Below are 23,578 nucleotides of genomic sequence, written 5' to 3'. Positions count from 1 at the left end.
ATTGTCCGTTGCTTTGCAACTTAATACTTGGAGGGGTTCGGATGATAACTCTGAAGGTGGACTTTTTAGGCATAGATGCGGTTGGATGGCGGTCTATGTACTTTGTCGTAATGCCCAATTAAATCTCACTATACTCATCATGATATGTATGTGCATGGTCATGCTCTCTTTATTTGTCAATTGCCCAAGCTGTAATTTGTTCACCCAACATGCTTGTTCGTCTTATGGGAGAGACACCTCTAGTGAGCTGTGGACCCCGGTCCAATTCTCTTTCTTGAAATACAATCTACTGCAATACTTGTTTCTACTGTTTTCTCTGCAAACAATCATCTTCCACACAATACGGTTAATCCTTTGTTACAGACAAGCCGGTGAGATTGACAACCTCACTGTTTCGTTGGGGCAAAGTAGCTTGGTTGTGTTGTGCGGGTTCCACGTTGGCGCCGGAATCTCCGGTGTTGCGCCGCACTACATCCCGCCGCCATCAACCTTCAACGTGCTTCTTGGCTCCTCCTGGTTCGATAAACCTTGGTTTCTTTCTGAGGGAAAACTTGCTGCTGTGCTCATCATACCTTCCTCTTGGGGTTGCCCAACGAACGTGTGAAATACACGCCATCAGGGGGCCCGACCTGAATAAAGGCGGCGGTCCTAGGGTCTCTCTTGGGCAAAGATGAAGACCTGTCGGAGGCCTGCCCTTCATGATCTGGCCGGAGTGTTGAGTTCCGGAAGGCGCCGCCGGCGAATGTAACAGTGCTTCTGATGAGGACATCCCTACCTCACTACTACCTCCGTCATTGCAAGTTGAAGATGATCCTGCTGTGAAGCTCAAGTCCAATGAAGTTAGGATTGGACCAATGACACGAGCTCGTGCGAAGCTACCTAAACAACAGGTGAACTTGTTCCTAAACGATACTTTGATTGATGATAACTTTATACTGCCTAAGTGCTATTACTTATGTATGATCAGGTATGAGGAGGGAGCAAGCATCGCACGAGGAGGAGAGGAACAGCTGGACCAGAAGATGGACGTGAAGCTGGACATGGAGCTGGACATGAAGATATCTCATGGACGCGCGAGGGAGGAGCGGGAGGCATGCGCGAAAGGAGGAGATGTTCCAGCCGGCGCCAGGACCGGTCAACCAGCCGCCCCGCCGGGCAGCCCGGTCCCAGGGCCGGTCCAACCGGCCCCCACGCCGGATCCATCCGGTTTCAACCGGATTTTACGCTTGTGCCATCCGGGAACTATCCAGTAAGCCCGGGAGGTTCACCCGGTCGTCGCCCGGCGCCAGACCCGGTCCAAACCGGACCGGCCGGTCCCAGGCCCGGTCGACCGGCCTCCAGACCGGCCGTGTCCTAGTCTGTCTCGACCAGATCTATTCTGGGTCGGTTATTTTCGTACTTTTTCGACCTGAGTTCATCCTATATAAGTCCATAGGACGCCCCCAAAGTTGCTTTAGACCACGTTTAAGATAAACCCTAGTTTTCTTAGTTGTTTGCTTTAGCAAAACTATTAAATCCCTACACCATATTGCTTGATATTGTGTAGATCTGAAAGTCTTGTGTGATCTGCTGTTCCTTTGGGAATTAGAAGGTTTTAACTTACCGCTTCGTGGTCGCGGCTACGTGCGCAAGTGTGTGGAGTTGCGAATATCTTGCAGGGTTGAGAGTTGTTGCATTGGCGACAGGGACCAATCGAGAGATCTCGTTGCATCATACAAGTTATCATCCACTACATCGCCGTGGTTCTCCGCTGCTATCACCCCGTGATCATCATCACCACCGTTGCTTACTGAGAAGATCGGGCCACCCCATATCAGCTTCTATTGCCTGGAGTTTGCTGGATCGGTGGTATTCGGTCATGCACGCTCATGCTTTTATTCCGATCGTTTGGTTTTGGAGTGTGCTACGGGAAGCTCTTTTCTGTTTTAACACCAAGTGATAGCTGATCCAAGGTGAAGTTATAAAAGAGAATATCATGAATGCCAGTTTTAGAGGACTAGCTAATGGAGGTTCAAGTCTTTGCGCTGTTGAGGGGCTTGCTTGGTGTTCCGAAGTTCGCAACAGTGGTATGAAAGTGGGGGCGGCAACATATGTGAAGTTCGGAGTCTTACCTTTCAGGGTGAAAACTCAAGGTCTGACCTTAAGTGGTTGTGCCTGACAATATCTTTGTTGAAGGCATTGTTTTGGGAGCGAAGACTATCTTCATGGTGAAAACCTAAGATCTTTGATCGGGCGACGACAACGCTAGTGCACTGTTCCCTTCTTGAGAGCGTTGCTTTTGAAGAGTCTAAATTTCGGGTGTTGTCTTGGTGGTGGACGTATTACTGTTGCTATGGCTGGGATACTGTAGCAGCGGGACTTTTATTTCTTAGTTTTCTTTTTCTCTTTTTTTTGGCTGTGTGCATCCGTAATGTTATTAGGATATTGTGTTGTTGCAGAGGCTGGGTGTAATTGGTATCTTCTGATATTAATATATTCCCTTTATCGAAAAAATCTGCCCCCCACTATATAAGGGGGTGCATGCCTCCTTAGCAAAGGATCGATCTCTCATTCTCCCCCTCACACGCTCAGTAGACAGAGCTTCATCCTCCTCTCGCTACATAGCTCAACGAGCACCATTGTTGTGGGGTTTCCACCTCGATACATATAGAGTAGGGGTTTTAGCTCCTCACGAGGGTCATGAACCTGGGTAGATATGTCTCATGTGTGCTTGCTAGCGCATCTTTCCTCCCCGGATCCTCGGCGTACATCCAGCCCCAACTTAAGCCTACGCATGGTATCTGTTTATTCACCACGACGATAGTCGTACTGAAGCTCAGCTCGGCCATGTTGACCGGCTCTCCATCATCACATTCTCCAGTGCTGCCACGAGGGGTGAACTATGGTGGAGCTTTTACCCTACTCATTTTATGGGAAGCAAATCAACAAAGCAATTACATGTAGGAAGACAAGTCCTAGTTTTGAGCAGGAAATAAATACAAGTTGTAAATGTAATGAGGTCTGTAACGGATTAAATAAGAGCAAAAGCTCAACAGACATGACTTGGAACTCACCATTCCAACTCTTTCATCCTAGTATAAGTATATTCATTTTTACATGCTTTGCCCGTATGGAGGGCAATATAAGGTTTGTTCATCAAATACAAGCCTGAGTGAGCCATGAATTGTGCAGATGGTGCAATAGGTCTTGACCGATGGCTGAAGTAGCCACGTGTGGACTTGATTCAGGATTGGGTTCTAAAGGACCAAAACCAACAAACAAACAAACTAGATAAATTTAAATTTTGACAAATCTTAAATAACCTTCGTGGGACGGAGGAAGTACTAGTCACGGAGTCGGTGGAGGTTTCGTGACAAATTTTGACAAATTTCAGACAACTTTCGTGGGACGGACGAAGTACTAGTCACGGTGCCGGTGGAGGTTGTTGGCTTGTTCTTCCTGGCGCCCTCCCGCATCCAAGCCAGGGTAATATAATCCGCCAGTTTCGCTTTTCCGGGAAGTAATCTGATCGATCATGGCCAAGTGGGCTTAACCACCCACCGACCAGTGTGGGAAACAAAAGAATATGACGAAGACGAAGAAGGCAGCTAGTCTCCTTCCCTCTGGTCAAGCAGCCCCGGCCGGCTATAAATTCGTCCCTTCATCACCCACCGTTCACCATTCTCACCACACAAGCACCCACTCATCACACAGGTAACTAGCTCCACGCGCGATGATGTCAGACAGAGAAAAAGCCGAGTATGAACGTGCGAGAGCCAACCATGTTGCAGGTTGGGATGCATACAGACAAGGAGTGAAGTCCTGCAGGGAGGACCAAGCGTCGGTTCTCAGGTTTGCCAAGCCTTTCCTTTGATTTTCCAAACTACTAGTACTAGCTTGAATCGCAAAAATGAGCTTTAGTGTCTGTCGGCTAACAGTATGATGTATATATGATGCTGCGTGGAATGGGCGATCGAACAGCGCTGTCAAGGCCGCCGTGGGCTGGGGAAGCAGGGCTCTGCATGCTGCCGTGTTTGGCCGAGAAGATAAAGGCGTAGGCTACGGCGTGAGCGAGTTGATGGAGGACATTAAGAGGAACAAGGAGGCACAAAGGAAGAACCAAGGCGCCAAGAACAAGGAGTAATGGAATCGGGTGAATGGATCTTTGCGTATTGAGTCGTGCCGGCCAAATGTGTTCTCCAATTCGGCTATATATGTGGCGTCTGGGCGGTGCGTTGACTCCTCTCATAGGCAGGCTCATCTAGCCCTACTTTGTTATCCTGTTCCCAAATCGATAAGCTATTTTATTAGTGAGGTATCCCCTTAAAACAAGGGGGCTTAGGAAGTGGTGTTTCATCTCATGTGAGTGAAAAATTACAAAAACCCACCACAATTGTGGCTAGGTTATAAAAAAACCACCATCTTTCATTTTTTTTGGACAAAAAACCACCGATTTAGAGTAACAACATGACAAACTACCACCAGTATGTTGTAAGAGGCCACTCTAAATGACTTAACCGAGATTATGATGTGTGAGGCCCACTGCCAGGCTGACGTGGCGATGGACAACAGTCAAAGAGAGGGATGTTGAGCGATACTAAGTTCTCTGGGTTTTTTTTGTAAGTTTCCCCTCCACCCCTATCTCTATCTTATCTCTCCCTTTCTTCTCACTGGACCATGCTCCGCTGCGCTCGCAGGTGCTCGCCGACGCGCTAGGCCGTGTCCTGTGCCGAATCGTGGCCTCCCTAATTCATGTGTGCACCGATGGGATCCAAAGGGCAGCGCGTCCAACACGGCATGGGCGAGCTCGTCACGGGTGAGGGCGGGCAAGCGCCGGCCAAGGGGCAGCACGAGAGAGCTTTGGACAGGGGCCGCTCTGGCGAGCCCTGTGTGGGGAGGCGTCGGTGAGCGCTGTCTAGGGACGGCGCGGTGGCGCGGGAGAGCGCCGGACAAGGGGCGGCGGCGCGGACAAGCGCCAGCCAAGGGACGGCGCGAGAGAGCTCAGGGGCCGCGACGACGAACTCGGCGTGGGGCGGCGGCAGCGAGCGGCGGCCAGGGACAACGACAACAAGCGCCGGACAGGGGCGGCGGCACGGGCGAGCGTTGGATAGGAGCGACGCGGTGCTGGGGAGCCGAGTGGCATCGGTGAGGGGAGCCTATCGAGGGAGTGCTGCTCCAGCCGGATAAGAAAAAGAAATAAGAAAGGACAAAATAAATAAAAATGAAGGGAAAAAGAATAAGAAAAAAGAGCCAGATATTTAGGCCTAGATCTGAGAGAGGGAGGCTGACATGTGGGCCTAGGAAAATTGCAAAAAAAACCCATAACTTATAACTGTCTAATGTTAGTTCTTGTCGGTTTCAGCCTTGCCACGTCAGCCTGGCAGTGGGCCTCACACGTCATAATCTCGGTTAAGTCATTTGGAGTGGCTGTTACAACATACCGGTGGTAGTTTGTTATGTTACTCTGAATCGGTGGTTTTTTATCAAAAAAATGAAAGATGGTTGTTTTTTGATAATCTAGCCACAATTGTGATGGGTTTTTGTAATTAACTCCATGTGAGTATATGTTTCTTTTATTTTGAAATTCATCTTAGACATATTTTAAAATTTTAAAAAAATTAAAAAGAAATTTGCGCGTACATCTTGACGTGCTGATGGAGTAGCGACCGAGGATCTCCCCCTCCGTGCCGGGGCGTCCGCTGCCTCCTACCCAAGCCCCCTCTCACCGCGCAGCCCCTCCAGCCGCCGACGGGGCATCCTCCGCCTCCTACCCAAGCCCCCCTCACCGCGTAGCCCCTCCAGCCGTCGCCGAGGGCATCACACGACAAAGTTCACGTGGCGAAGCGGAGGCAGCAGAGATCCTCGAGCGTCGATTGGATGCATTGAGTTCTTCATGTTCCTCCCTTTCCCATGTTTCCACCCTTAATTTTTACTAGTCAATTTGTTTAGTTCTAGCCAACCCCAAGGTACCGTGGAACTCACAAGTCCCGCTTCTGAGCTTGACCAGAGGTCAGATGGAGTGTGCTCAGCTAACCTAGCAACCCAGGTTTAAGTCTCAGACACCGCGGTTTGCTGCTCATAGCTTTCCTATAAGAATATGCCCTCGTTGCTGGCCCATTGGTCTGTTTTTTTTTTCACAAGTCCCGCTTCTTACTATTCCGCTAATCCAATTTCTCCCGACAGAGGAAATAGGCCTCATGTCCGTGCCAGGATCGTTATGGTTAGTTTTGCATAAGTCTATAATGTTCAAATTACTACCTCCGTTTTAATTTATATGCGCAGGCATCTTTTTTATCAGTTCGTCATAAATCTATGTAGGCGGTGTATTTGCATTTGTAGAAACCATGGTAATATCCCATTACCACTAAACCACAAAACAAACAAAAAAAAATGTTGCTTGTAATGTTAAAAATTACAAAACTTTCTTTCCTAAATATCATTTGTGCTACGTAACCCATTGTTCAAATGTGTATATTAGTTCGTCTCAAAACGAAATAACTGGAGAAAGGAAACCAAACAGATGGGAATATATCAGTGAAAGTGCATACTGATATCTGGCGGTATCTGAAGAAAACATGCCTCTGACTCTAGCGTGAACCGTCTATTGTTAAAGCAAAACCACACCAATTGTTTATCTCAAATGGGAAATAACGACATGTACTTAGGGAACTACATCCCGGAACTTAAAAGAGATCCGGCTGGGCAGACTGGTTTCAGCATGAAGAGAAGAAAAACATTAACCAAAAGGACATCATATCTATTGCTCTTGCATTGGAAATTAAAGCAAATTTGTTTAGGGAACTACATCCCGGAACTCCGATCAAAACAGGACAACACGTTATCAGATCCTCAAGTCAAATCTCATCTTTCACAGAACGTGACTCTTTGCATCAGTCAAAAATTTGCATAGTATTATTTCCAGACAAGCACAAAGCACTTAGCAGCCAAGGATCGGCCCATGGAGTTTATATGTCGAGGAGGAACCTCCGTGGGTCTTCGACCAAGTCCTTGATGCGGCGCAGGAAGTAGACAGCCTCTCTGCCATCGATCAGCCTGTGGTCGTATGTCAGAGCAAGGTACATCATTGGCCTCGCGAGGATGTTGCCATCCACAACCACAGGGCGTTGCACAATGGAATGCATCCCGAGAATCGCTGACTGCAATAGAGAGGGCAGTGTGCTTGGATGAATATCTGCTGTGAAATGTATCCAGGAGTTTCTAGAGAGCACCAGAAAAGAAAAGCAGCAGTACCTGCGGAGGGTTGATGATAGGCGTGCTTATAAGGCTTCCGTAGACACCACCATTGGAGATGGTGAATGTTCCTCCCGCCATCTCGTCAATTGACAGTGCCCCCTCAGTAGCCTTCTTTGCAAGGTTGTTTATCCCTTTCTCAATGTCAGCGAAGTTCATTGTATCAGCATCTCGGATAACCGGCACCACAAGACCCTGAAAAAACACGAGATTTGCATTCCAGGTGAGATAAAGTCCTATAAATTTGATATTCAGCATGCTGACAACTGTATGTTACCTTGGAAGTGCCAACAGCGACACTAACGTCAACGTAGTCTCTGTATATGATGTCATCGCCGTCAATTACAGCATTCACGATTGGCTGGTTCTGCAGTCCAGAAACAGCAGCCTGCAAAAGCCAAACAGAATCAGCATATAACCTAATAAAATAAGCAAGCAATAGTTTGGCAATCCATAACATTGCACAGTACCTTGACAAAGCAAGACATCAGACCCAACTTCACACCATGCTTCTTGACAAATTCATCTTTATAATCAGACCTTAGCTTCATCAAATTGGTCCTGCAGCATCATATCAACAGTAAGTGATAAATGATAATGAAGTCTACAACTCTACGTTATTTCACCAGATGGTGAAAAACAAAAGGATTAATTAAAATCGTATATAAGAAAAGATGAGCAGATACTGAACCACATACTGATATCGCATTATTATATACAATAAAAGTGGATTTTCTGGTCAGGAATACTAGTAATAATTTCTGTGAGCTCTATTATATATAATCCATTATACACTGACATGTATATTGTCATACTGTTACAGTTGGATGGCACCAATCACATAGTGACATGCACTCCAAAATAGTGTAGTTAAACCCTTCCAAGTCCTCAAATTATGCTAGATCAGCTCACCATGTCCAAATAGTTGTACAGTGAAATATGTTTCTATAAGGGTAACAATGAAAAACAAGACAAAACCAAAAAGTAGCACACCACATGAACTAATCTTAAATACTCCCTCCGTTCCTACAAAAGCGTCCCAACTTTTTCTAGATACGGATGTCTATATACCTCCGTATCTAGACAAAGTTGGGAAACTATTTTAGGAACGGAGGGAGAAGTAAAGAAAAAAAAGATAACCAATACACTTACATGTCAACTTCATTGAATGTGGTCAGCATTGCAAATGTGTTCTGGGAATCCTTCAAACGGTTGGCAATGCGCTTCCTGAGCCTTGGCATTGGCACCTGCAGTTATCATTATGGTGTTTATCATTGTAAGAGAACATTAGAGATTCTGCTAAAACTAATCCTGTGCAACTTTATCTTATACAAGATTAGACTTACCCGCCGCTCTCGTTCTTTTGGAGGAAGCTGTGGTTCTGTAGGGGAGGTTTTTGAAGGAGTTGGCTTTGGTGCTTGCTTCTTCGGAGGTTCAACTTTTGGTGCTTTCGCTTCTACTTTTGGTGATTTCTCTTCAACTTTTGCTGGAGGTGATTCTTTTGGTGCCGCCTCCTCAGATGGGGCAACATGTGTTTCAGCCGGTGCTTCAGACTTTGATACAATAGCAACTATGGTACCTGGAGTAACTGTATCCCCTTCACTAGCAATATACTGAAAACCAATGGCATTAAGAAAATCAGCATTTTGCTACACTACCAGTAAAAGGTAAACCATGATAAGAAGAACAAATGAAAGTCGAAAAGAGAAAAATGATTCACCTTTTCAAGAACACCAGCCTCAGGACTAGAAACATCAATGGTGACCTGGAATACAGAAGGAAAAAAGTATGTTTAATACTACAAGCACTCACTTTGACATATATAGAGGAGAATCAGAAGTGATTAAGAGTGACAGCAATACCTTATCAGTTTCAATCTGGGCTATGGCCTCATCAGCTTCAACTCTGTCACCAGGTTCTGTATGAAGAGTTAACAGGAGAATATGAATGAGCTTCACACAGCACAGCAGACCCACACCCAGAGAGAGAGAGAGAGGAGAGCATACTCTTTAAGAAGGTAGCAAGAGTTCCATCAGTTACAGATTCACCCATGAAAGGTACAACAGCTTCAAACTTTTCTCCTACAAGAAGAAACAACAAGACTCAATTAACACAACACCAGGAGCAATTTTGCAGTTCTGAAACAGAACCTAGAAGTCTGCTTTGATTACCACTGTCTGATGCAAATGACCTACTCCAGAGTTGGTAAGGAGAGGCATTCGGGAAGTAGTAGTGCCTTCTACCAAATTTAATAGCAAAGAGTAGTCATTAGTGCATGTATCAACAGGTCAAAACATCTTATAACGTCTGGAGTTACAAGAATAAACAATGAAGGCATGATACATGACTCCACGGAATACAATCAAGTACATGGTTTGCTAGTTACCTTGTCAGCTTTGAGCTCTGGGGAGCAGCTGGAATAAGACCTGCGGAGAGTACAAAGACATTAGAGATATTGGTAGTGAACCACCGGTCAAAATCCAAACAGCAGTTTTGTTCAGGGAAATAACCTGAAAGCTGACTGCTGTAGTTCCTGACATGCGTATAGCTCCTCAGGAGGCCCAGTGTCTGCAAGTAAATTTGGAATGGTTAGCAAGGGAAGATAACATGAGGAAGCAATACATGTACTCGTATACTCTGTGAAGACATGTTGTACGGAACATAACATAACATCTTGTAACATCATGTACCGCTACAGATGGAAAATGAAGAGTAAACTGATGAAGTATAGTAGTAAGCTGTTGGGGTAATTAACTGGCAAGCAGAACTACTGTCATCGTGAGCATTACAGCTGAGAGTCTAGGTCCTGTCAAATACACCATATCTCGTAGCACAAGATAAAGTTGGACAAGTAGAAGTTACACTCCATGACAACAAATAGTACCGAACAGGTATGGCTAGGGCATGAGAAATGCAGCGTGATCCGTGTACTCACATACTCTGCGAAGGCATGTCGTACGGAATAATATAACATAACATAACATCTTGCATTTGCATATGATGAACATGTAGAGATATGAAATGAAGATGAAGTGAAGCAGTACACTGTTGGATCATCATTATACTACCTAGCAGCCAATCCAAGCACCCACAGCGCGTGTTGGGTGCACACCCTGGTAAGTGGTAACACACAGAAGAACCGATTCCTACTTGCCTGCGAGAACCAGAAACAGCAAACAACGGTGCTGCTGCTAGTCAATGCCGCGCCACCGAATTCTACATCTTCCAGTCAGTCCGTTCCACGCAACCGTAGAAATGGGGGGAACAGCCAGAGCGCGCCCTGGAACCCGTAATCCGTGAACGCCAATCCACCCGGAGACACCAAAATCGCCCCGCGCGCGCGGCGCACCTCGCCGAGCACCCGTCGGCGCGCGCAGCCTTAGGCCCGATGCGAAACAGGCAATCTCCCCCGAAACCCCAATCGGAGATCCCCCAACCAGCCGAATCGGAGACCAGCCCGCGGAGACACGCCGAGCAAAGCGAATCGTAACCCATGGGACCGAGCCGCCGAGCCTGCCAGCCTCGCAAACCCTAAATCCCCATTCCCCCCCCCCCCTCCCCGAAATCGCGGAATCACGCGCGCTGCGCATAGCAAATCAATCAATCGCGGGCTAGTACGGACGGGGAGGGGGGCGGGGGGGCTTTACCGGGCTGTGGCGGCGGAGGAGGCGCGAGGCGATGCGGGACGCCATTTCGCCGTCGTCAGCGGCGGCGGCGGCGGGCGGGGTGTCGTGGGGAAGAAGAAAGGGCGGACCACCGTGCGAACGAGGGATTTGGATTCGATCTCTCGCCCAGCGACGGTAGGAAGGTGTAGTGCGCGACCTCCTGCGGAAGGAATGGGAAGACGCCTCTCCTGTCCCCACCTGTCAGCGACCGTGGGTGGCCCCACCGCTCCATTTTCTAAAGAACGGTCCACCGCCACAGCTGTCACACCGAACCAGAAATTCTCGGTGTCGTCCCTCGCCGTGATGCCATGTACGCGGCCACGTGGACACCTAAAAAATGTTACTCTATGAAATCCCCCTTCTTTCTATATATTCATGAGTGGGCCGTGTCACCAAGATTTCAACTCGAAACTGTATAGTAATGGTGGTGGACGAAAATGCTCAACGGAACCCGGGTACGGGCGAGGTCGAAAACTGAGCCAATCAAAATGCACCACGTGGTTGTATAGTACTATGTATATGCACTGTATGTCAGTGTCCAGCATGTATTCAAGGTATTCACCGGCCACATTAACATGGAGAGGCAGCGTGCATTAAATATTCTGCCCCCCTCCCCCCGTGACTCTCATCTCATTGTGACTCCCTTTCTCTCTCAACCTCCATCCAGGAAAGCGGCGGCGAGGCGGAACTCAACATGCGGCAACACGGTGAGAGAGCGGCCGGAATTGGGGGTTCGAGTTGGCGTGGACGAGGCGTCGTCCGGAATGAAGGCGAGGATGCGGCCGGAACGGGGAGGCGCACTGAGCACGAGGTCTCTCACGAGATTTGGCTCCTCCGCCGGCCGCCGCCCCCATCGTGGCCGAGTAGTCGTCGGCCATGCCATGGCCGTGGTCCTCGACGGGAGTGCCCCGGCCTCCCAACCAGCGGTGCAGCGCCTCAGCCTCCTCGACGGAAGTCATTGCGGGAAGACGCGACGGCGGTTGCCACCATGTTCCTGTGCAAGTTTGGTTTGATATTTGTTTTCTCGGTCTAGGATTATTTTGTTTTAATTTGATGAAGATTCAGATCTGGAGAATGCTTTTGTGGTGGATATTTTTGGTTCTGTGCTCATATATTCCTTTTAATGCACTCCAATCCAATCCCGTACAATAGCAAGATTTGAGAAATCCAATCTGGACAAGCCTGTATTTTTTCTTGATCTCATTTTGTGTTAGATTTGTACAAATCTTCGTTCTTCTCATTTCAATCTAGTAATGGGAACGTGGTTCTCGTACAGACTTTTCATTGTTCTCAAATAGATTTTCTTGATCTCATCCTAATCTAATTTTCTTTCGATTCAAATAGGTTAGAACAAAAAAAATTGTTCATGAATATATATCCGTAACTCGTAGACTAATCGGTACGAGCCCGCCGCAGCTTGTATGTTTTGGTGTAATTTCTTTTGATTCTCTCAGGAGGTATTGCGTGTTCATTTTGGTTTTCGCTTGGTCCTGCTTAGTTTGTACAGATTTGCACTGATCTCATTCCGACCTGGTAGAAGGAATGTGTTTTTTTTCTTCCGATCCAAATGTTCAGCGGTAACAAATGTTAGCAATTTGTTCATGAATTTATCCTGAACTTGTCGACTGATTGGTGAACTAAACGAACTTAATTATTAACTTAATAATTTTAGTTGCAACGGTATTTTGTTTATGATTTAGCATTTTTTTACTATCTGCATCATATAGATAGAAAAAATATGTTAAGAACTCTCTGCTCCAAAATTTTCCATTTTGACTATTTTCATCGTTGATTAATTGGGATAACTCGCCAATGAAATCTTTCCATATTAAAAAAATAATGTTTTCAATTTTTTTACAACACAAAACCATTAGTGCAGAATGACATATTTTGACATTCAACATCCCATCGTGATGTTTTTAATATTCTATGAGGTAAAAGTAAATGTTACAAATCTAAATTGCTTCCAAATGGAGTAACCAGCGGAAAATTTGTTTTAGAGTTCACCTGAAGGAAACAAATCATCTAAAGGATCCGACGATGGCCACCTCTCCTGCTAGCTCGAAACTGATGGGGAAGATCTACAGTGACCGGAGAGCTTTGATGTTTGGATGGCAGCGCCCAGGAGCGGTCACCGGAGACAGAGGGGCACCTGACAAAAGCATTGAATTCCCTCATGCTCCTCTCTATACTGCACCATGAGCTTAATTCGCAGTAAGTACCCACCCACTTGCGTACGATGCAGTCCCGTATAAGGCTTCGTATCAAACAAAGTGGAAACAATGTATTGGTCGGACGCTATATTACGCACTAATCACGCGGCGCCACTAGACGACCACGATGTCGACCTCGCCCGTAGCCGGGTCCCAATCGTGCGGGTCGTGGTGGTGGACGACTACTTCTCTCGGTAGATTTGATTGCTCTACCACTAAAGTCACCTTCTCTTTCAGTTTGTTGACCCGTGAACCGAATTTGGATTTCACAGATGATGATCATCGGTGCACATTTTCCCCTCCCCTTTTCTCGATGTCGTGAGGAAGCCACGGCATGTGCTATCGCGAGATAACTTACGAGTTTGTCGTCGTATATCGATTACGAGGTTTATTCGCCGACTTAGCCTTATTGTAAAGCGCCAAGGCGAGTTTTCTTGTCTACGAATGAGGGATTTGGATTCCGCCCCCTTGGATTCGTTCTCACTAGCCTACACACCAAGGGTAGGAAGGTGTAGTTGTGGGACCTCCTCGGAAGGAATGGACAATGCTTCCCATCCCCCCACCCGCCTGCGACCGTGGGTGGCCCATCATTGCATTTTCTTATGGATGGCCCATCATTGCATTTTCTTATGGATGGTCCATCGCTGCTTAGCTATGATAGGGGTCGAGATATTCGGTGCTACACGGCCACGTAGGCAATTGAAAAAGTTACTCCAATAAAATTCTCGTACCCTTGATGATTCAAAAAGTCAACACAGTCTGGTTTTCGTATTAGCCAGTGTATGAACAACCTATCTTCTCAGTAGGTTGAGTTCAGCTTTGTCTTTTGGTTTGTCAAATCTTCGATTTTGAACTTCATTACATGGGACGTGACAACATCGCATTATATATTTTTATGTTACTTGTTTGTATGTAGCATGAAGATACACAAGAGGGGGGGGGAGAATAAACACTGAATATATTCTCGATTGTACGCTTGTGACGTCAAATATTCATTGAAACTCCATGTTCAAGTATGATGTGTTGGGTTCACAACTAACACTGTCAAAACTAACCTTGGCAAATCCCCGTCGTAGAACTTGTGACAAAATCCAACGTCACAGGCATGATAAGATTTGGCAAGAAAGTGTCGAACTATATGGCTAAAAAGTGTGGCCAACCATAAATTTAACGACAAATTACCAATCATTTTATCAAAGGTTATGTAATGTGAGGCTCTAAACCTAATACACTCATGGAAAAAATAAGGAAACCAAACGAGAGGCTGTGCTCTATGCTTAGTTTAAGCCCAGACCAAATTGTGCATATATTCATGGTGTGACCTTTTTTTGAAGAAGATTCACCAACCTAGATTGTCCACTAACTCGAAAAAAAAAACTTTGCATTGCGAACTAGGTTGGACTAGCCAAAAAGATTGGAGGCTAACAAAATAATAACCAAAGGTCACTATCATACCAACTTTTTAGTAAGGTCAACATTAATTGGCTCAAAACCAAACATGCTAGTAAAGAGTCAGAACTGGAAGGTGGAGATGCTCTTATATGGTTGGGGAGCTATATGTTGCAACCATATGGAAGGCCGCTAGAAGGTGGAGGAAGGATATTTTTACAAACCAATTCAGGCGCCGAACCCATCAATCAAATTACTTTATTGCATTATCTTTTTTATCCAAAATAATTTCCATGCTAGAACAAGGGATTACATGTGAAGCACTTCAGGGCATGTACAATGATGGAGAAGGCATGCATCCCCTTACCCCACTACATCAGCTAGAGAAAGCAATAGATATAAGTTATACCATGCATTATCTCTTATAGCCATCTCTAGCAATTAATATTAATATTAAATTTTGATTGGATTTGTTGCTAAGGGGAGACATATGATACAATGGAGAAAAAATATTATTCCCTTATTTCGTAAGAGATGACCCCTTAGCTAAGGGAAGACAAGCTTCTCTCTCTTTATTCTCTCTCCTATAATTAAACAAAAATCTAACGTGGTATCTCTAAGAGAAGGCTTACATCACCCTATTGTAGGTGCCCTCATGTGTGATATCCAGTGTGTCATATCGCTCTTCATGGGCTAGGCCACGGTAGGGTGTGTGGACCACGTGGTGAGACATGCAAATTAATTTACTTTTCAAAATGATAATACAATATGTTATAACTTTTGAAGCAGGTATGAAACGTTTTCATCGACGGTGTTGCGGTCTTCAATACTAATAGAACTAAAGTGATTTTTTAGACCAATTTTTTAGCGTGCATGCCATTTGAGTTGAACGCGCAAACGATTGTGGCAGCTACATAGAATGCTGCTTTTGACAAATTGAAATTTTGACATATTGTCATATTTTTTTTCTCTACGAGCAATGAAGGATGAACTAGAGTAGCATGTAGCAGATGTTATGTTGCATATCAACGAGAGATGAAGAAAAATTAACAAAATATGGCAGAAATGCGACCCATTAAGAAATTAGATTGCAACACAAAATGAAGTAAAATGGCTACCACATCAAACCGGCTGCAAATCCAAACCATGCTCCTTCATTCCTGGAACATTTATGCATGAGAAAGAAGAATAAAACTAGTGCACGAGGCGTTTTTGCACCCGGTAGCATATGCTCCCGGTTTTTAAATGATTTTTAGTTTAAAATGTTAAAAAATCATGAATAAAAAATTGACGCATACATCTTGACATTATATGTGCTCATAAAGTCGTTTCGCAGAAAACCGACATTTTTTGTGTCGTGTGTATAAAGACAAATTTTGGTGCTTAAAAAAAGCTTTTCACAAGACACAAAAATATTAATTTTTGGTGTGCATACATCTAATGTCGACATATACGTGCTAAATTTTTGTGTAGATTTTTTCTGACATTTTTAAATGTTTTCTCGGGTACCATGAGCATATGCTTGAAAGGATCGTATGCCGCACCTAGAGGGGGGGGGGGATTGGTGCTACCCAATTTTTAGTTCTTTTTCAATTTAGGCTTGACACAAAGGTAAATTTTCTAGATATGCAACTAAGTGAATTTAACTATATGACAAGGTTATCAACTAAGCAAGATATAGCTACGCAATAGGAGATAGAATGGGATAGAGGTAACCGAGAGTGGAGTACGCGATGACACGGAGATGATTCCCGTAGTTCCCTTCCTTTGCAAGAAGGTACGTCTACGTTTGGAGGAGTGTGGTTGCTACGCAAGCCAAACCAACAGCCACGAAGGCTTCACTCAGATCTCCTGTGAGCAACGCCACGAAGGCCTAGCCCACATACACTAAGGGATTTCCTCGAGGCGGAAACCGGGCCTTTACAAGGTTCTTGGGGCACACATCCACAACTGAATTGGAGGCTCCCAAATCTGTAACAATACAACAATCAACAACAACACATCAACAACAAATCAACTAGGGAACCAAATAGGAACACTAGCATGAGATCCCTCAAACAAATGGGGGGAAATGAAGAATGCTTCGGTGAGGATGTAGATCGGTGTCTTCTCCTTCGAATCTCCAAAGATCAAGAGCTTTGGTTGGGGGAGGAAGGAGATCTTGCAAATCTTGTGTTCTTGAGGTGGCTCTAATGGTGGTGAGGCTTGGCAGATTTTTCTTACAATGATTGAGCAACTTGTCCCGTTGGAGAAGAGAGCTATTTATATGATTGGAGCTCTCAGATCTGACCGTTGTGGCGAAATCCACTAACACCGGAAGTTCCGACCAGGACGGCCGGAAGTACCGGCCAGGCGAGCCGGAACTTCCGCCAGGGAGAGTCTTCGTCAGATGACCTGGTCAACAAAAGATAGGGCGGAACTAGGGCGGAACTTCCGGTGACCGGAAGTTCCGGCCAAGTTCCGGCCAAGTTCCGGAATTGCCCGAAAACCTTACTGGACTATACTGAGCCACAATTCCGCATTTCCGGAACTTGCCGGAAGTTGGGCGGAAGTTCCGCTAACCGGAACTTCCGGCCACTCGCGCCGGAACTTCCGGCCGGGAACGCAAACAGCGAGACAAAAACATCAGCGACAGAGCTACTTGCGAAACATACCGGGCGGAAGTTCCGCCAGCTGGGGCCGGAACTTCCGCCGGGAAGAAAAACCCGCAGATCATCAGAACTGGCAGACCATCTTGCTGAACAAAAATATATATCGAACACTTGTACCTGTCTACATCAACACACATAAATATATACCTAGTGTTGACATCAAACACACAAAACCCAAAAGGGCGGGAAATGTTCTTTCAATCTCCCCCTTTTTGGTGTTTGATGACAACACAAGTATTTGCAAGGAATGAAGTATGTGTACCAACAATGTGCAAGATGTAGAGGAGCTCCCCCTAGATATGAGCATTGGTACATAAGAAGCTCCCCCTATATCTTGCACCTATCTTCCATGGGTTAGCAATAAGATCATGCACAATACAATATAGTGATAGGCATATGGAAAAGAGATCATGCAAACATAGATAACCATGGAAGACTCACATACGGAGTTTACCATACACATAGATAGAGTTTACAATCCAAATAAACTAGAACATAGTTCGACACCACAAGATAAATAAAATCACAAACGATAAAAATCAAAGCCAACACGAGCTTGTGACCCCCCCATGCAAATACCCAACGGAGAGCAACCTAATCAGGTTCTCGCTCTCCCCCTTTGGCACCAAAGCACCAAATAGGGGAAAGGAGAAACTACACGTCCCAAGGGTTGGCGTTAGCCCAGCCGGGAGGGAGGTTCGATGTAGCGTCGGGGTAGGGAGGAGTGTGCGGAGGAGACTCGATCTCAAGTCCATCTGGAGGGAGAGGCATGCCATGCTGAGAGACCCACTCCGCCTCCGGAGTGATGCTCTCCTCGGATCCGGGAGGAGACACGTCCACCGCAAGAGCCCTCATGATGCTCTTCTGACGAACCCGAGACTTCTTGGCTTCTGCATGCTGCCGATGCCGACGGTGGTTGACTGCAGAGGTGAGGCAAAAGATCTGTCTCATGCGGCGAGCAAGCTTAGAAGCCCATCTTGGTGGCTTCTCATCCATGGGTGTAACATCTTCTATCGGAGAGTTGTGGCGCTTGGTCCTCAACACCTTCAATTCATGGGATGTGATACTGAGGGGAATAGAGTGAATGAGGGTGCTCTCATAACTATCAACCCAAGTGTCCTCAATGAGCTTCATAATGTATGGAGCAAACGCGGGAAGCTTCTTCTCCATCACACATGACCACATCTCATGATAGATGTAGTCCATCACATCAAGCCTCTCACCGGTGCCCCTCCTAGCAAAGGAGTTTGCCATTAGATCCACTTCATAGAGATGTAGCTCATCAAGGTTGCCACCCTTTGGTCCAATGGTTTCCCGGTAGACTCTAAGCATAATGTCCCAAGTAGGGAGAAGATCCGCACTCTTGCCCGAAACACCCCAACCTTTGATGTAGAGGGGCTCCAAGACTTCCCTTGTTTGAGCAAAGGAGCTATCATGGCACCTCCAACCATTTTCATCTATGCCCGGTAGCGAGGGTATCCAAGGGCACTTCCAAACTTAGCCAAGTTAGACTCAAGTAGCCTTTCATGAGACATCCACCGGAATGTTTTAGCTTCATCCGACTGAAAGTGTACGGTGGCATAGAATTGTTGGATCAAACCGACATCATAATCCTTGTTAAGCTCCATAATGGGGTAGAGCCCAAACTCACCACACATAGCATAGGCTTCTTGAAAGTATGTAGAAGCGGCCATCTTCCCGGTGTCAATGGCATGTTGAGGGGCTACCCCTTCTTGAACGGCACATACACCTCATAGAAAATCTCTTCTTGGGTCTTGTTGTGGAACCTCTTATCCGTAACCCTATTGTTCCGAGGGGTAAGGTAAGGGTTCACGTCACGGAGCTCCTTGTACTCAAGATATTGCATGTTCTTCACGGACACATGGATGTTCTTTCCTCTCACAGCGGGTGTCTTCTGCCTTTGGCCGGATTGCTGACGAGCGGTGAGCTTGGATGGTCTTGTTTGCTCAAACTCTTCCTCGATCTCATCCACATGACCTTTGCCTCTCTTCTTGGATGAACCTGGGATGGAATCAACAAGATAGGAATGATAAATGAGTGCACACTAGCAAGGAGGCCAAAACCATAACCGAGCACAGGATATTGAGTAACAGCAGAAAAAATCGCCAGGCCGGAAGTTCCGGTGAGAACCGGCGGAAGTTCCGCCCGGGGCGGAAGTTCCGGCTGTTCGAAAACAGCGGCAGTTTCTCACCAGATCTGAGGCATTGGCTCGAAGATCCGCATCACAACAACATCCTAAGCAAGTTCTAGTAAGGGGAAGGCATCTAGAGGTGTTCTACCATAGCTTTGCCTAGAGTATGCCCTATAGTTCATCTAGTGAGGTCTACCCACACATAGAGAGGGAGAGGGCACAAACCGGGGGGAGCCATGGAGGAGGAGAGGGAGAGGATGCCGATCCACGGAGCCGATCCGGCGGAGGTCGCCGGAGGTGGGAGATCCGGCCGGAGAGGGAGGAGCAGCCACCACAAGGAGAGAGCACGTGGATAGATCTTGGATGGGGGAAAGTGAGGAGGCGAGGACTGCCTCCCCGTTCCGGCCGGATATGAAGTGGTTCCGTAGGGCGGAAGTTCCGCTCGTTGGAGCCGGAACTTCCGGTCCCCCGAAACCACTCCAACGAACGAAGCAACAGCGTGCAAGCGGCAGAAACTCCGGCCGGAAGTACCGGTCGAACGACCGGAACTTCCGGTGAAACGAGAAAAGCAGTGCCAGGAGCATGTTTTGACAGGAAGTTGGTGCACTCGGAGAAAGAAGAGGATATGGCTTAGATGAGATAGGCTTAGGACAGATGCGCCAAACTGTGAGATGGTACATGATCACTCATTTTTTCAAATAATGCAAATGAAGGCCAAAAGTGAGTGATTTCCCATAAACAAGGAGATGTCAATAAAACACAATGAATATCCAAATAAACCCAACTCTCCACAAAGAAGAGTGTGGTGGCTTAGGCCTCCGGATGTAGGTGGACGCAGGCTTCCACAGGCCCACTTAGGGTGACTTCTTTTGGGCTTCTATCCCAGCTTATAGGTCCCAAACAGCTGAAGCCCAAAAGATGAGGTCAGTTTCTGGAGGGCTTCCTCCCACCGTGAAGCCCATATCATGTGTGTAGCGAGAAACTGGTCGTGAGCAGTTTCTGAGGAGTTTCCCGAGCTTCTCTCCCAGAACCCGAATCGGTATGGATCTTTGCCCTTTTCATTGCTTCTATTTACGGCAGAACTACCACTATGGAGATAACGTTTGGGCAATTAAAAAAAAAAGGAAAAATCGACATAACTCTCGACAGGACCAGGCAGTCCCGAATCACCCCGCATGGCGACCCGAGCTATGGTTCCACAGCCGCCGCCGTTGCACGCCCGCTGACACCGCCGTCGCCATCGCAGCTCCAGCAGGGCGCCAGTGCCGCCGTCCCCCACGCATCCCTCCTATTCTCAGCTTGCATCGCCCTCCTCTGCATCCGCATCAAGGACGGCGCCGCCGCCGAGATCTTCGCTCCGCCGCCGCCGAGATCTCCGCTCCGCCCCCGCCGGCCGACCATCTACCTCGTGCTCCCCAGCGGTGACCTTCCCCACCGACGCCGACCTCCACTCCCCGCCGACCTCGTCCTCCCCAACGCTCCACGATCTACCTCCCCTCTGCTAGTCAATTTGTTTCAGATGTGCTATGGATGTGAATAAAATCAATTTTGCCGATCTATTATTTGAATTGGTACCACTCGATGAACATATGTTGTTGATTCCTGATTTATATTGGCATGAACCAATGTTCCTGATTTTCTTGATTCATTTCTTTTATATTGGCATGTACTAAATTATACTATGACACCATGTTTTTATTATCATCTAACTTTTCATAATTTTCTTGATTCATTTCTAACTCATTCTCTACTAAAAAGCACGATATATATATATGGTATCAGCACATGTCAAATATTAGGGATGTATAGACATTTTACAACTCAATCAATAAATAAGCCATTATTCAACAAGCCCAAAAGAATAGGAGAAACTAGCTTCAGTGAGCTTCTACCCACCATGCTTCTCCATCGAAATTCATGTTACGGCTTACGCATGCACGATGCCCAAAAGAAGTCACCCTTAGCCGCCCCGCCAAAAAAACGATTAGTGGAGTCGCGGACAACCTGCTTTGTATATGCGGGCCGTGCAGACAATTTCCACCTTACCTTCTTGGCCCGCTGGCTCGGCCCGCCTCGCTATCTCACTACCGTAGGTCTTCCGTCTTCGCCGTCCCGTTCGTCCTCACCTGCGTCACCCAGCGCCTCCGCCGTCGTCTTCGCCTTCCCTCCCCAGACTGCACCTCCCCGTCGTCCTCAGATACACCTCGGCCAGCCGGCGCTGTTCCCGGCGCCACCTGCTGATGGAGGACAACGAGGAGATGCCAGGGGCGGCGGGGAAGAAGGAGGAGATGCCGGGAGCGGCGGGGAAGGAGGAGGAGATGTCGAAGACAGCGGGGATGGACGAGGAGGAGAAGACGCCGGACGGAGAGGAGGAGAAGAATCCGGCAGGCTCCCAGGTAATCTGGTGGAGGCGCTCTTGGTACTGCAAGAGGTGCCATACGATGTTCTTTCAAACTGCACCATGAGCTTTATCTGATTTTGACCACTATCTCACTCTCTTGCCGCACATAATGCTGTCTATACTATTGTTCTGTTCTGTGGTTGGGAAAATCAGTCAAGCTGTGAGTTTGTATCCCAAACTATAGAGTCGTAGAACGCAGAGTAACTATGCCTATTTAGTTGCTGTTAGGAAACTAAGGGAAGTGTCATCCCCTGTAAACTGAACTTATAACGCAAACCAGCTTCATTTGCCAACAGCAAGGCCACTCTATCTAGCTGTCTGATAGATGGCAAGGCTAAGCATCATTACGACATAGGAGTCACATGATTACCACATACCATGCTCATTTTTTTCATTTTCACTCTGATGTGAATATTAATACATGATGTGAATATTTTCAAGCATTAATACCAAAACAAGAGACAGAGTAGTTGTTGAGATTTATCTGATGACGTGAGGCTGCTGCTCCCTGTGTTCTTCGGCCTGGTTTGGCCATTGGGAGTTATAAATCAGCCTCTTTTAACAATCTCTCTCTCTAGGGACCTACCACATCCTGCCCACAAGTCCAAATCCCCTGGAATTGAGTTTCACCAGGTTCATCATCATATGCTGGAATTGAGTTGAGATCAAGTACCCTCCCCTTGAACTAATAGTTCAACTCTTTTGCATCTTGTGTAGCTATAAAATAAAGAGGCTGAAGTTATAGCAAACGGAGAGAGTTCATTCACAGAGGTACCAAGCACACCTAAGGTACATACAGAATGGATAACTGCCCTTTTTCTCGCTTTGTTTGAGTCGGACAGACTGATAAGGTAAAGCATGTGTCTGAAACTCTGAATGTGATGCTACTTGGTTTTAGCCAAGCCACGGGTGACGACAATGATACTGAACCTTTTCAGGTATTGGTCATTTGCATGTGGATTCAGGTTCAGGTAATGGAACATTTTCAGTGAACTGCAGGAGGGTGGGCGGAGGGCGCGCTCACCGGTGCTATGGCGTCCTGCTCGACGACGAAAAGGGCTCTACGTCGAGGACGGGAACCTGGCCGCGGCGGCAAGGCAGCGTGCAGCTAGCGCAGTTCTAGCCGCGGCGGCAAGGCAGCGTGCAGCTAGCGCAGTTCTAGCCGCGGCGGCGAGGCGGGGCCCAAACACGATGAGGACTTTCTTCCGCGGCGGCGGACGGTGACGGAGCTGCGGAGGCAGGGGAGAACGACGACGGGAGCAACGCGGCCGTAAGAGTGAGTGGGGCTAGCAGGCTGGCCGGCCGCCTGGTCGAGCCGCCCCGTCCAGCGCCGGCGAGCTCCTGCGCGTCCGCGATGTTGGCGTCCTCGAGCTCGTGCACGTCCGCTGCAGTCCGGCGTCCGCACGAGGGAAGCACTCCGTCGATGGACCAGACGATTGACGGCGACAAGATTATGTATTTGAAATTTGATTTCAAACCCAAAATTAAAACAATTAGAATGTATTAGTGGTTTTTTGCAAAAGTGAAATTTTGATTATCTAAGCTGTAAGCTGTCGACATAGGGCTAGGCAAATTCGCATGTCTGATCACCCATGAGTTACACTTACAAGCTAACTTAAACGATCCTCCTAATTGAATTAGAGGCAGAAGCAACCCATCCTGCCGGAGCGGAGCACTAATTGAATTAGAGGGAGAAGCAGCTCATCCTGCCGGAGCGGAGCACCAGGATCAACCTCCCTGCAAAACCTGCTGGGCTCAGACAATCGCGTTAGCGGATGCAGGCACCTGCAAGGCCCGCACTGTGCATTTGCGGCTGATGCAGGTAACGCGGGCAAATCCGTGGACGTGTCCACTTGCACCCTTACTTAGGCCACCAT

At 47.1% G+C, this 23,578-nt stretch overlaps 1 protein-coding gene and 1 long non-coding RNA gene across 3 annotated transcripts; one reads left to right on the top strand and one right to left on the bottom strand.

Moving 5' to 3' along the window:
- Positions 1 to 6,715: 6,715 nt before the first annotated feature.
- On the bottom strand, positions 6,716 to 10,975 carry LOC124674169 (dihydrolipoyllysine-residue succinyltransferase component of 2-oxoglutarate dehydrogenase complex 1, mitochondrial-like). Of its 2 annotated transcripts, none has more exons than XM_047210207.1 (13): positions 10,878 to 10,975; positions 9,741 to 9,798; positions 9,617 to 9,656; positions 9,402 to 9,466; positions 9,237 to 9,311; positions 9,093 to 9,148; positions 8,951 to 8,995; positions 8,577 to 8,843; positions 8,383 to 8,477; positions 7,701 to 7,791; positions 7,508 to 7,618; positions 7,231 to 7,425; positions 6,716 to 7,136 (listed from the first exon to the last, which is right to left on the bottom strand). In XM_047210207.1, the coding sequence occupies exons 1-13, from the start codon at positions 10,920 to 10,922 to the stop codon at positions 6,945 to 6,947; spliced, it is 1,335 nt and encodes a 444-aa protein (XP_047066163.1). In that variant the 5' UTR covers positions 10,923 to 10,975; the 3' UTR covers positions 6,716 to 6,944. The 2 variants fall into 2 exon arrangements, with proteins under 2 accessions (XP_047066163.1, XP_047066162.1); XM_047210206.1 differs by having other exon boundaries at positions 9,402 to 9,469; positions 10,878 to 10,973.
- A 10,429-nt stretch (positions 10,976 to 21,404) lies between these two features.
- On the top strand, positions 21,405 to 22,752 carry LOC124678610. Its single transcript, XR_006994553.1, has 3 exons — positions 21,405 to 21,696; positions 22,280 to 22,334; positions 22,419 to 22,752. It is a non-coding gene; the product is annotated as an uncharacterized LOC124678610 (long non-coding RNA).
- The last annotated feature ends 826 nt before the right edge of the window (positions 22,753 to 23,578 follow it).

The sequence above is a fragment of the Lolium rigidum genome, chromosome 7 (genome assembly GCF_022539505.1).
Source record: "Lolium rigidum isolate FL_2022 chromosome 7, APGP_CSIRO_Lrig_0.1, whole genome shotgun sequence".
Taxonomy (NCBI): domain Eukaryota; kingdom Viridiplantae; phylum Streptophyta; class Magnoliopsida; order Poales; family Poaceae; genus Lolium; species Lolium rigidum.
The sequence above is the reverse complement of the archived record's forward strand: the minus strand, read 5'-3'. Positions and strand labels throughout refer to the sequence as shown.

Coding starts and splice junctions, on each gene's coding strand:
- LOC124674169 (XM_047210206.1), bottom strand. CDS start 10,922: ATGGCGTCCCGCATCGCCTCGCGCCTCCTCCGCCGCCACAGCCCG. Junction 8,844..8,950: donor AGGCTGGTGTTCTTGAAAAG/GTGAATCATTTT, acceptor ATTGGTTTTCAG/TATATTGCTAGTGAAGGGGA. Junction 7,619..7,700: donor TGATGTCTTGCTTTGTCAAG/GTACTGTGCAAT, acceptor TGGCTTTTGCAG/GCTGCTGTTTCTGGACTGCA.